The sequence below is a fragment of the Mirounga angustirostris genome, unplaced genomic scaffold, assembly GCF_029215605.1.
Source record: "Mirounga angustirostris isolate CCGP_5_RB_7025 unplaced genomic scaffold, mMirAng1.0.hap1 SCAF_6, whole genome shotgun sequence".
Taxonomy (NCBI): domain Eukaryota; kingdom Metazoa; phylum Chordata; class Mammalia; order Carnivora; family Phocidae; genus Mirounga; species Mirounga angustirostris.
The window spans coordinates 25,430,105-25,444,107 of record NW_026991714.1 but is presented as its reverse complement, the minus strand read 5'-3'; the positions used below and the strand labels follow the sequence as shown (position 1 = coordinate 25,444,107).

The following is a 14,003-nucleotide window of genomic DNA, read 5'->3' as shown; positions in this document are numbered from 1 at the left end:
GTCTTACTCTTGATTTTGGCTCAGGTCCTGATCTCAGGGTTGTGAGATTGAGCCGCACATGGGACTCATGCTCAGTGTGGAGTCTGCTTGTTCCTCTCCCTCCCCCTCTGTTCTTCCTTCCCCCAGCTCGCTTGTGCGCACTTGCTTGCTCTCTCTCTAAAAAAATAAAATAAAATAAAATCTTAAAAAAAAAAAATCTAGATCTGATTAGGTGCTTTTTTTGGCCCCAAGTTCATTTAGAAGAGCTGCCCTAAAATAAAACTTTCCAAAGCAAACACAGTAGGTCCCAGAGAGTAAGAAAGAAATCAATGGGAATTTATATTACACTAGATTTTAGCTCAATCTATTTGACAGAAAGCCTTAACTATAATTTAGTGAAGGAAAAGACATGCCTACGATCACTAAAACTGATGGAATTCAAGAACCTGGACAAAGCTGAAGTAGAGGACTTCCAAGTTTCCCTCCTCATCAAGACTTTCCATTCTAAATGAAAGGTCAATATCACAAATACTACTACAGCTGCAAACTTTTGTAAATATCTCATTTCAGTACTGAAATATTCTCAGACAGAGCCTGATACAGATCCACAAGTACACTCAATTTCTCCCCCACAAAGGTATTCCAAGGACAGCATTTTTTTTCAAGGTCTACAGATGCTATGAGAAATTGTACTACTAATGACTGAACATTTAAAATGCTAAGTATTAAAATATCTAGTTCAATGAGACTGGCAATTTCACAGTCACCATTCATCCCCCTAATTCAACTCATATTCAACACATTAATATTAAAATTCCTTACCATAAAGAACAAACTGGATGGATGTGCGCACTAATTATTTTAGCAATGCCTCTTGTCAAGAAATCCCAGATGACAATTCGGCCATCATTACAGCCAACTGCAAGCAGTGTGCCCCACCTGTTAAAGGTGCAAGTCAGGGCCATGCTGATACAATCCAAAGTTCCATCGGCTTCCTAAAAATTAAAATGAATACAAGAAAATAGACAATGCCACCAGGTACCCAATTATTTCTTAAAGATTCTCTATCACCTATGACACTTCTCTTTTAATTTAAATGACGATGTATACCAAAAGAAACTCTATGTGTGTTCTTATACCTATTAAACTAGCCAAAACAAGGAAATATTTGTAAACAGATGTGATACATCCCATACATTACCAGTATGACTTTGTACCCACTGTGCACGGCAATTAGGCAAAATATAACAAGATTCATTGAAAAGAGTCATCCTACTGACCCAATAATCATAGTTCTTGGGATTTACTCCAAGAAAAATAATTTAAAACAAAACCCCTAGAACAACCTGTATGTGCAACATTAGGGAAGTCAAATACATTATTTTATATTCGTATCAAGCTATTTAAAATCACCATAATGGCTACACTTGAAATACATTTCAAATATTACAAAATATTTTTGCATTTATAAAAGTAAAGCACACTTAGAGCATACATATTATTACTATGCAAAAACACTGATTGAAACTAGAAAAGCACACAGAAAAAAAAAATCTACGTATAGGTGATGGTACTGTTTGTGAAAAATCCTTCAAAGTATTGAAGGATAAGGAAAAGAAGGAAAAAAAATCCTTCTTTTTTTAATTTACTGGGAAATGAATTGCTTAAGATTAAAAGGTGATGGTGAGATTTCCCACCAGTACTGCCTATCTATTTCCTCTCTCCTCAAAATTAAACACTGAGTTCTTTATTATAGCACTTAAAGCTTCTGTAGTCAAAGAAAATGGGCAGGGCGGGGGAATCAAATAACATTTTCCGCTCAAACACAAAAGCTAGCAAGTTACCATACTCCTAAATTCACAATAAGACTATACTCTTAAAAAAAAAAAAAAAAAAAAGACTATACTCTTACCTCTGGATAATTCTGCCCAAAGGACTCTGCAACAAAGCAAAGAAAGAGTTCATGGAGCATTTGCAACACAGCAGGAATCCTCCAGCTCTCGAATGGTGGATGCAATGGTTTGCAAAGTGTGGATGCCTGGCTCAGGGACTCCAGGGGGTCACACCTATTTTCATTATCATACCAAGATGGCATCTGCCTCTTTACTCTCCTGTCTCCTAAGTTTACAGATGAGCTCTCCTGGGGCCACAGCACCAGTGATATTTTAACAGAGTGCATGCAAAAGTAGATGCAAGAATTCTGCCAACTTCTACTGAGGCAAGCATTAAGGACAATTTGTAAAACCGTGAAACAATGTTCTTCTCACTATTTTTGTTTTAGAAAAGTTATTTTTCACAAAAAAAAAATGTTATTTATGTAAACAGGTAATGGGGTTATGCTGGTTATTTTGAATTACAAACTTTTAAATATCCAATCTGTCAAACTATCTTAAGTCGGATGAACTCTCTAAAACCTTCATGAACACCAGCCAACCAGCAGTGCCATTTCCTTCCTAATAATGACATTATATTGTCACATAGTCTGGTAGTTGATTAAAGATGCAATTCTCTATATTAATTTCTTAAGCAAATGACATTTGGGGGCCAACACCCCTGAATGCTTTTCCTGTATGAAATGCAGTGTTCACACGAGACACAAACATCTCGAGCTGCAAATAACGGCATGATGCTACCCCCTGCTTCTCAGAAGTGTCCTGTCAGCAGTAACACTGTCTTTGTCAGGATGTACTTACAACATTACCTAAGTATTGTACTACAGTGGTTTTTAAACTATATTGAGAACTACAGATCCATGAAAGTTGTTTCACACATAAGGCACCCAAATCAGATTTCATTTTAAAAAAGAAGTCTACTGCTTAAAAAAAAAAAAAAAAATTTATAAAAATTAACTGAAAACTAAAGAGTGGGGGCATCTGGCTGGCTCAGTTGGAAGAGCATGCGACTCCTGATCTTGGGGTCATGAGTTTGAGCCCCATGTTGGGTGTAGGGATTACTAAAAAAAAGAAGAAGAAAGAAAAGAAAAACTAGAGTGAAAATATTAAAACCAATCAAGGGGCGCCTTGGTGGCTCAGTTGGTTAAGCAACTGCCTTCGGCTCAGTTCATGATCCCAGGGTCCTGGAATAGAGTTCTGCATCAGGCTCCTTTGCTCAGCAGGGAGCCTGCTTCTCCCTCTGCCTGCCACTCCCCCTGCTTGTGCTCTCTCTCTGTCAAGTAAGATCTTTAAAAATAAATAAATAAAAATAAAACCAATCAAAAAAAAAACACCGGCCCTACAACAAAAAACACTAAAAGAAAGATGAAACTAAAGGCAAATGTCCCCAAATTATCCTGATGTATCTAATGTGAACCAGATTTAAGTGGCTGACTGCATTCAATTATGAAAGAATGAACTGAAATGCTGAAACCAGATAGAGAGGTTTTATTTTTTTATTTTTAAAGATTTTATTTATTCATTTCAGACAGAGCGCAAGAGAGTGAGTTTGGGGGGGAGGGGCAGAGGGAGAAGCAGGCCCCCCACCAAGCAGGGAGCCCGGGAGATCACGACCAGGTCAGAAGGCAGACGCCCAGCCCAACTGACTGAGCCACCCAGGTGCCCCAGATCGAGAGGTTTTTGAAAGAAATATTCTCAAGTTACTGAAGTAATACATGTAATACAGAAATGTGTAATCAACAAATGATCGTTTCCTCCCTGCAACCCACCACCAAGGTAAAAAGCTTCCATATGTTTCTTTTTTTTTTTTTTTTTTAAAGATTTTATTTATTTATTTGAGAGAGAGAGAATGAGAGAGAGAGCAGGAGAGGGAGGAGGGTCAGAGGGAGAAGCAGACTCCCCGCCGAGCAGGGAGCCTGATGTGGGACTCGATCCTGGGACTCCAGGATCAAGACCTGAGCTGAAGGCAGTCGCTTAACCAACTGAGCCACCCAGGCGCCCGGAACAATGCATTCTAATGTACATCCTTAGTCAAGAATGTTTGTGTAACGGCCACACGACCCTATCAGTAGATACTGAAAACACATTTGCTAAAACTCCATAATCACTTCTAATGAAAGAGAGGACTACAATAAATGATAAAATCTATCAAAAACACAATTATCATTCCAAAAGGTGAAATATTAAAACCATTTCAATTAATATCAGCAACTAGGAAGGGATATATCATTAGTTAATACCATCCTGATGGTTCCAGTCAATGGAATAAGAAAATGAAATAACTGGCTTAACCACTGAATATAAGGAGCTAAAACTATTTCTCTTTTGCCATCATTGAATACCCAGAAAACACAAGAGACTCTAATAAGAAAACTATTTAAATTAATAATAAAATAGGGAAGGGGCTCCTGGCTAGCTGAGTCAGAAGAGCGAGCAACTCTTGATCTCAGGGTCATGAGTTCCAGCTCCACGTTGGGTGCAGAGATTACTTAAAAATAAACTTTTTTAAAAAATAAGAAAATAGGGTAAGGTGGCTTACTACAAGAAAAATATTCAAACATTAATAGCTTTTCTTTACATTAGCAATTACTATCCAAAAATGGAAATACAAGGAAAAATTCCATTCAGAATGGCTACAAACATATAAAATATTTAAGGAATAGTAATAAGGTAATAAAGAAGACAGACATGTATGAAGAAAACTATAAAATCTTAGGTAAGGTCATAAAATCTAAATAAATGAAAAGACAATCTACATTCTGGGATGGGAAAACTTAATGGTTTTCCCTAAAAATTAATAAATTTTACATAATTCCAGATGGAATAAAGACAAATGTGAAAAAAATTCTAAATGTACTGTAAGGCTGCTGATATATAATAAAGGTGGCATTTCAATTTAGTGGAGGATTTATTTAACATATAGGGAATGACAAGTGACCATCTGGAAGGAGGAAAAAGTTATAATTCCTCTCATATTACATATAAATTTCAGGTAAATTAATGTTTTTATTTTTCTTATTTTTTAAGATTTTATTTATTTGACAGAGACACAGCGAGACAGGGAACACAAGCAGGGGGAATGGGAGAGGGAGAAACAGGCTTCCCACCGAGCAGAGAGCTCAATTAGGGTCTCGATCCTAGGACCCTCGGATCATGACCCGAGCCGAAAGGCAGGCGCTTAACGACTGAGCCACCCAGGTGCCCTGGTAAATTAAAGTTTAAAAGAACAAAAATCTTAGAAGAAAATCTAGGGGACTACATACATGTATAATCTAGGGTAGGGAAGACCTTAACCAAGTGAGGAACACCAAAAGAAAAGAGAAATAGGTTTAATTAAATAAAAATTGAACATTTTGCATGGCAAAAGCTCCCATAGGGGCGCCTGGGTGGTTCAGTTGTTAAGCGTCTGCCTTCGGCTCAGGTCATGATCCCAGGGTCCTGGGATCGAGTCCCACACCGGGCTCCCTCCTCGGCGGGAAGCCTGCTCTCCCTCTCCCACTCCCGCTGCTTGTGTTCCTGCTCTCACTATCTCTGTCTCTGTCAAATAAATAAATAAAATCTTTAAAAAAAAAAAAGCTCCCATAAACAGTCAAGATTTAGAAACAAATTTTCAAGGCAGATGACTGATAGGAGTTGATACCTGTATTACAAAGCAAGTTTATACATCAGTAAGAAAAAACAACCCAAAAGACAAAAAGAACATGAATAAACAAGTCACAGAAGAACAAAATCAGATGGCCTCTAAACAGGAAAATGTAATCAAACTCAGTTGTAGTTGGAGAAATAAAAATGAGATGCCACTTTCATCCAACAAACAGGTAAATTTAGGGACACGTTGGTGGCTCAGTCGGTTAAGCATCTGCCTTCAGCTCAGGTCATGATCCCAGGGGCCTGGGATTTGAGCCCCGCATTAGGCTCCCTGCTCAGCAGAGGGTCTGCTTCTCCCTTTCTCTCTCCCTCTGCCTCTCCCCCTTCTTGTGCTCCTGCTCTCTCTTAAATAAATAAGATCTTTAAAAAAAAAAAAAAAACAGGAAAATTTAGGGAGAGAACACCTGGAGGTGGAGGGGAGGGCAAAGGGACATTTTTACACATTATCTGTAAAAATGGGAATTGTTATAGCCTTTTGGAAAATGGATCTGACAGCATCTATTAAAAGCAAAACATAGGGGCACCTGGGTGGCTCAGACGGTTAAGCATCTGCCTTCGGCTCAGGTCATCCCAGGGTCCTGGGATCGAGTCCCGCATCGGGCTTCCTGCTAGGCGGGGAGCCTGCTTCTTCCTCTGCCTCTGCCTCTCTCTCTCTCTCTGACTCTCATGAATAAATAAAAAAAATATTTTTTAAAAAATAAAAAAATAAAAGCAAAACATATATAGTCCTTACTTCAGCCATCCTACAGTTGGAAATCTAATCTCCATAGATGTAAACACAACAGTGGGACAGAAGTACAAATATTTCAAGTATTGTTCTTGGTGGCCAAAAAACAAAGAAAACCTACCCAAACTGGAAACAAAGTAAATGTCCATTAATAGTGGAATGGATGAATAAATTACATTGTATTCAAATATAAAAATACTAATAAATTATGCTAATTCTTAGAGAAATTTGCATTGGTGTTACTAAGTAGAAAAAAAGGCAAAACACAAAGTGTATATTATATAATCTCATTTTTTATTATCATGTGCACGTGCGCATGCACACACACACACAAGTATATATAAGCACAGACAAAAATATGGTAGTAAATACATGGGATTACCAACAAAAAGGAGGCAGCAAGGGAGAAAAAGACCACTTTTTTTTTAAAAGCATGGAAATTTTACCGTTAAAATTATGTATCCTGTGTGTGTACCTACATGAATGCATTAAAATCTATTTTTAGATCTATTATCTCCTAATGTGTAGGAATAGCATCCTACAGTGTTAAGTGAATAAAGCAAGTTTCAAATAATGTGTATAAAAAGGTTCTATTTCTGTAAAAAGGCAAAAACAAAGCCCTAATAAATTTGTTTAAATGTTTGTGTGAGCAAGGAGTAAGCTATAAAAGGATAAACTCTAGACAGTTACAATTTGGGGAAGGGGAGAAAGAGTTTTTTCTGCATGCGTGTTTGAACTGTTTCCACTGTTGTGATAAATATGTGCTATATTTGTTCATTTGAAAAGCAAGAAATTAAAGAACCACAATGAGATTTCCAGACTTAAACTCACAGTGGCTCATCATTTCTCTCAAGTGCTAAAACCTGTATTTATCATTAGCAGCTACCCCTTATTGAATGCTGATGTGTCCGACTCTGTAGTAAGGTCTTCCATATATTCCCATTCAGTCCTCTCCATTCACTAGTAAGTGACTACTGCTGTCACCAGCTAGACCCCAAGACCTGACCTTTACTGCCCACCTGCTTGTACTCACCAACCTCTGTCCCACATTTTTCCTTAAGCTCTTCTTTCCCACTGATCTCTTCACTCACGCAAATGGAAACTGAAACCACCCCTCAAGCAGCAGGGACCAGACCACCCAGACCAGTTTGAGTATAACCCTTGCCTGGTGCCTGTGCAGGACCACGGAGTGACCTCCAACTACCTTTACCTCATTATAATACTAAAATCTCCGCCAGACGAGGAGCACAAGCCTCATTTACATAACAATATATGTATAGCAGGTTTCCTTAAGGGGCTTATGTGGCCTTCTGTTCACCTCTACGTGCAAGGACGAGGCTTCCCAACTAAATATTCATCCTAACCCTAAATAGAAGGAACCCATTCACGCTTGCTCAGAGTCATGGTTTTGGAAGTTATTCCCCATGATCTCCTTACTTGCTTCAAATAAAGTTTATTTTGTGCACCAACTCCATCTGCTATATCTGTAACTCACCAAGGAGCAAACTCCCATTGGTTCAGTGACACTATTACATTCCATTTCACAGATAAAGTTAGGCTTCAAGGTTAAGTCACTTCCCAAGTTCACACAGTTAAAAACCGGCAAAATTGGAACCTGACCCAGAAATCATACTCTTATCTACACTAAAAAGCCTCTAGAATCTTGCCCGAATCTGACCTCAAGGTTATTAGTCTATCATCTGTAAAACACAACACACCCACCCTTTATTGAAAGTCAAAATGTGTCCATATGCTTTCCTTCAGTACATCTCCCTTTCTCTCCACAAATCTCAAAGATCACCACCAGTTACTCCGTCACGGCCAAGGAATGTAATTCAACCAAGAGAAGTGAGCTAAGTGACCTACCTAAAATCTCCACCTATTGAGGGTTTTTCTTGGCAACAACCAGTGTTCACTTTATTTGTTCCAAAAAACCATGTTTTTTCCCAGAAAAGACAAAAGAAAAATTAGAAGCTTCCCACTTCCCCTCTGCCAATAAAGCCCACAGGCGGCACACGAAAGGTCTTTGCTGAGCGCTGAATGAATAATTTTGGTATTACACCAACCAGCCCAACCAAGCAGGAAACTTTTTTTACTCTTCACTCTCCACAGAATGTTACAAACCCTTCCTAGTTTTACAATCACTTTTACAATCTTGGCCTTGGACCACACTAATTTTCCTGACACTGTTCTTCAAAACCTGTGCTCAGACCTTCACTTCAGCTATGCGCCCTTTCTTTGCAGCTGCCCTTGCGGAACCTGAGTTCACACTGCTTCCAGCACAGCCACACCAGCTTCCCCAGGGGCCTCCTCCTTTCTGTCCTGTGAACATCCCTCCTCCAACTGCCCTTCAGCTTGCAGGCCTTTCCAGCCTTCTTCCCCCCGGTCTCCTGACACGGAATAAGGTCTATTCTCTACACTGCGGAACATCCACCTCCTTAAAGACCTATCATGAGCTCTAAAACTGCACGGACCTTTTCTCCCAATGGCCCTATTATTTTCGATTCCAGCCAATTCCTCCCTGTTGTAACGGTTAGGTGCGGAGTAGCAGTCTCCATTGTTTCCTCAATCTAACAAGTGAGGACACAGTCGGTGGCGTTTCTTTTAGAGAAATGCAACTTGCAGGTGTCTAGATAACGGATCCCACCCCGCCCTCATCCGATGCCCTCACTACCATAATTACTACATGTCCTTGACTCCAGTCTCGCCTCCATCACAGAGCTGCCACAGCCAACTTCCAAAGACCCAAATCTCACCTGTCACTTAGCTGCTTAAAAATCTTCCTCACCCCACAATATACTAAACTTTTAAGTACAATTTTTAAAAAGTGATTTCATTCTGGCCCCAACCAGTATTTTCCACTGCATGTTTAGCTAACTTCCCATCAGCACCTAGTACAGAACCTCGCATAACCCACCCTAAGCACCAGCTGTAGATTACTGACCATTTCTTGAACATACCACATGCAGTCATGCCTCAGAACATTTGCCTCAACTCTTCTCTGCGCTCATTACCTTCTCTAACTACTTCCTCTGGAAAAACCCTACCCTATCTGTACTGTCTGGGTTAAATGACGCTTATCATCCCCAAATTCTACTGCCAACCTCAACAATGCAGAATTAATTGCTTTCAGCTGAACTCCCATAATGCATTCACTTATTACGGTTCCATATTAGACACAGTATTTATGTTTCACTCCCCCTAGTTCTACATATTTATTCAGGGCCAAGGCTGTATTTATTTCAGTGGTTTTCAAGCAGTAGGACCCAACCCACCATAAGTGGATAAATCAATTTCGTGAGCCCCAACAAGGTTTTTAATAGATTAGAACAGAAGACATCAGAGGACACTGGGCATAACAGGGATTAAGTATAATTTTGAGAAACTCAGTTATATATATTTGAATATATGACGGGTTGTGATAGAAAACAGAGTTCTTGGGCATCTTGGGTGGCTCAATCAGTTGAGTATCTGACTCTTGATTTCGGCTCAGGTCACGATCTCAGGGTTGTGAGATTGAGCCCCGGCATCGGGCTCTGCACTGGGCATGGAGCCTGCTTAAGATCTCTCTCTCCCTCTGCCCCTCCCTGCCCTCTCCCTCAAGAAAAAGAAAAAGAGATTTCTTACTGTGAGTTGTAGTAAAAATAGTTCTGAAAAACTCTTATTTAACTTTGTATCTCCAGTGCATACTGTCGGATACATAGCAAGGGCTCAAAAGTGATTGCAGAAATAAAATTAGTATCTTGAGTTCACATTAGGAGCGTTATCATTCCTTTCCTTTATCCAGATATTCTTTCATATGCATGCTCCCACAATCACTCACTTCTGCTCCTTTGAGCTTTTTATCTGCAATCATTAACTTTCTCCTTTAAACCTCAGTCATTTCCATAGAAATGTAGATTTATGGGCCCAGCCTTCTTTTAAATTGTCTAACCTTCCTTGGGTGCCTGGGTGGCTCAGTCAGTTAAGTGTCGAATCTTGATTTCGGTTCAGGTCATGATCCCAGGGTGAAGGGATCAAGCCCCACATCAGGCCCCACAGTCAGCATGGAATCAGTCTGCTTGTCCCTCTCCCTCTGCTCCTGCCCGGCCCCCAACATGCGCTTTCTCAAATAAATAAAATCTTTAAAAATAAATAAATTGTCTAAACTTCCAATGCTAAATATTCCTAAATTTCACCCTCCCCAATCTTCTGTATCATTCAAGAAAAACCTCTCCCATGACTATTTCTTTCAATGTACTAGCCTATCTATCACCTTTCCTCCATCCTGACGTTTTTAAAAATAAGGGTCAACCTCTGGTCTCCACTCCGCCTCCCACACCTTCCTAAAATGACTGTAATCTGGCTTCCACTCAAGTTGCTGAGGGGTGTCAAGTGCCTAAGGACTATACCAAGCAGTCCTTTCTCAGCTCTCAGCCTCAAGTGCTCTTCACCTGGCTTCTGAGAGCACACCAACGAGTATCCTCTTCCACCTCTACATGGATAAATATATAGAAGCATGCAAAAATTTGCCTAGCTCATAATAAGTACTATATAGCTCTTAATTTAATGTCATTTATTCCTCCTCCTAACTCCAAAATATAGGTAATTGTCCAAGATTCTGCCCTCTGCAGTTTTCTCTTTCTGCCCCTCCCACCTTTTCCCCTGGTCTTGTCATCCACTCACAAGGTTTCAACAAGCCCACCTGCAGTAAAAGTACACATCTCTCTCATAAATCTAAACCTACCTCCTGAACCCCAGATCCACACTCAACATGCCCAATGCTCTCTTTTCCCAATTTCCTTAAAAGTTTATCAGTAATACCACCATTGGCTCCCATGATTTTCACTTCATAGTTCCTCACCACCGGCACTACCACCAAATGCAGTCAATTCCCAAATTTTGTGAACTCTACCTCCTCAGTGTCTCTTCGTTCCATTTCCTAGCTCAGGCCTTCTTTATCACTCATTTACTCTAGACCTCCAAACTGGTTTGACACCAACCAAGACTCAACGACATGTTGCTGTCAGATAAATCTTTTTTTTTTTTAAAGATTTTATTTATTTATTTGACAGAGACAGCGAGAGAGGGAACACAAGCAGGGGGAGTGGGAGAGGGAGAAGCAGGCTTCCTGCTGAGCAGGGAGCCCGATGCGGGGCTCGATCCCAGGACCCTGGGATCATGACCTGAGCCGACGGCAGACGCTTAACGACCAAGTCACCCAGGCGTTCCACTGTCAGATAAATCTTTAAAAAAATAAATAAAAAATAAAAATCATAGCTCTGATTAAGTTACTTACCAGGTCAAAACCCTTCAATGGATCTGCCCTACCTCCCTTAAAAAGCACAAACTTTTCAGCTGGGCATTCAAGAGCCTCCACAGAACAGACAGCATCTCTTGGCCTTCCCTTTATTCACAGTACCCACAACCTGGCCAAGCAGGAACATTCTTTAGGTGTTTTCACGCTGATGTCTTAGCTCAAACATTCCTAACACGCACTTCTCCTTATATCTTCATGCTTCAGTCTTTCACTATTTTACTAATCTTAAATGTCCACTCAAAACTCCCAACTCCTCCATAGATTTTTTGTTCCTGGATACCCTTCTTCCCCTGCCTCAAAGACATTCACTCCCTCTTCTAAATGTTCTTAGCGCTTGGTAATGACCCTTAAAGGCCTATGTTCTGCAATATATTATGGCTATTTAGATAATCACCTCAATCTCCTTGCTTTACAAAAAGCTCCTTAAAGGTAAGGACAATTTCTTTAAAATCTCTGTAGCCCTTTTAACATCCAGTAGAACTTCTGAGTTTTGTTTGTGTTTTTTCTTTTAACTTTACAGCAAGTCATTTAGGAAATCTGGAAAACCTCAGACATCCCTAGGCTATCACGCTAAACACCTAATGAAAACCTAGAAGGGCCTAAGTTTTTAAACAACTTGGATAAGGGATAGGGAGGAAATGACTCACAAAGAGGTTGACAAAAAGCAACTGCTTCTGTAGTTCTCAGTGTTTTACACACCGTCCCCGGGAGCTGAGGGGTTAAACAGAAAGTCAAGATAACTGGATTCCAGTGCCAACTATGCCATTTACTCAGTGCCTTCCAGTCACTACCTCACTACCCACACTAAGACTTTTTTCATCTGTCCAATGAGAGACTTCAACTAGAAGATCTCCAAGTTCCCCTCCTTAGGCATCCTGTATTTCTACAAAACAGTCTACCTTTTCCAGGCACCCAAACCCCTGACAAGTCTTCCAAGCTTCACCTCAAGCCTCACATCCTCAGATTCCTTCTTCTCCAAAAACTCTGGTCCTGCCTGCTCTGGGCTACTTCAGCACCTTCGATCCTTGTAATCAAACCGAAATCACAAACTGCTTGCCGCTCCACCACTGATATGAAAGTAGCCTCGGGAAAGGCAATGCATTCTGCTTAGGCAGAAGGTGGGCTTCCTCCTCCCGTTGCTGTTCCATAACAGGAGCGCCCAATGATCCACAGCAGAACTCTGTCCCTAAGGTTGCAGCCTGAGTCTCTCCCGCCCGGGTTCCCTCCTTTCCAGGACCAAAGGGTTTTCTAAGACGCAACCATAGCCCTCCTCACCCAGCAACTCGAGGTTCATCCCTGAGGACTCCGGCCGCCTGGTCTCAGCTCCAGGTACGACGCCTTTTCCCCCCGCCTGTTTCTGAGACCTGCGTGTAAGTGGGGGGCGCCGCAAATAGCTTAGCGCAAGCTCCGGAGACTTTCTGGTTTAGAAGACCCCGCGGCTTCCGCTTTCTTCCCCCGCCTTCCTTGTTCGTTTCGAATGGGCTGTCCATATAAATGCCTAATCAAAAAAAAAAAAAAAAAAAGAACAAACTCCTCGGAATCATTTCAGGACGCTATTGACTAAGGGACAAAAATGTTATCGTCACTTAGTACTTTAAAAAGTGCAAGAATTTGAAGCCGTTTTCTCCCGAGTCATCTAAGTGAGCTAGAAATTTCAGGCATATAGCTAGACTACTAGGCCTGGCGGTGTTGTGTGTTCAGGGGCGATGTCCGGGCAGGCTGCTTCCGATGCCGCAGGAAAGGTTCCGGGCAAAGTCCGAGGGATGTAGCAAAGCGGGAAGGGTCCGCCCGCAGTGCTCCGGGGTGGAGCGGAGCTATTAGTCCTCAAGGCGCGTACTCATCAGTGTGTAGGCTTCTTGCTGTGTATGTTTCAGTCTCGTGAAAATTACTTCATATTTGTAAGGCTATGCCTTTGGTCCCACGGAAATGTACGATAGCATTTGTTAGGCCTCTATCTAAGGGTTTACAGTGTACCCAGCATTGAGCAGGACGCCGAAAACGAACTGGAATGAGAGGTGGGCTGAGGTCCCGGAGCTCTATCAGACGGGACTGTGATGAGATACACAAAGCAATCAGAGAAGGCCAGTTGGTGGCTTCTAACGAAGAGCAAAAGCTACATAAGCAAGTTTCGACTATGGGTTCAGAGGGCTATCCTAAGAAGGAAAATAATGGCGTAGGCTTTCTGGAAAAACAGGACTCGAGCTACATGCCCCTGTGTAGATTTAATGTCCGTAATCCCAGCTCCACTCCTTGGTGACCCCGCCCCTTGGGCAATGTTTTATTTTATGGAAAAATGTGGGTGATACTGAGAGGACCCGCAGGCAGGATTATTGTGAAGGTTAGATGAGCTAACGCATACGAAGCCCTTAGAACAGCAAGCGCCCTGTAAAATGTTAGCTATTATTATTTACAAATCACTTTACCCAGAATTATTTCACTTCTTGAGGCCCTTAAGGTA

General features: G+C 41.0%; 1 protein-coding gene across 3 annotated transcripts in view; it reads right to left on the bottom strand.

Moving 5' to 3' along the window:
* Positions 1-12,986, bottom strand: part of RBBP5 (RB binding protein 5, histone lysine methyltransferase complex subunit) — a 35,033-nt gene extending 22,047 nt beyond the window's left edge. For 2 of the 3 annotated variants that reach the window (XM_045876963.3, XM_045876964.3), the window contains exons 1-3: positions 12,821-12,986; positions 1,892-1,917; positions 802-974 (exon numbers count right to left, since the gene is read on the bottom strand). In XM_045876963.3, coding sequence (XP_045732919.1) covers positions 802-974; positions 1,892-1,917; positions 12,821-12,839 — 218 coding nt within the window. In that variant the 5' untranslated portion in view covers positions 12,840-12,986. The remainder of the gene's footprint in view (positions 1-801; positions 975-1,891; positions 1,918-12,820) is intronic. The other variant, XM_064593934.1, reaches the window with a different exon arrangement.
* Between the last annotated feature and the right edge of the window lie 1,017 nt (positions 12,987-14,003).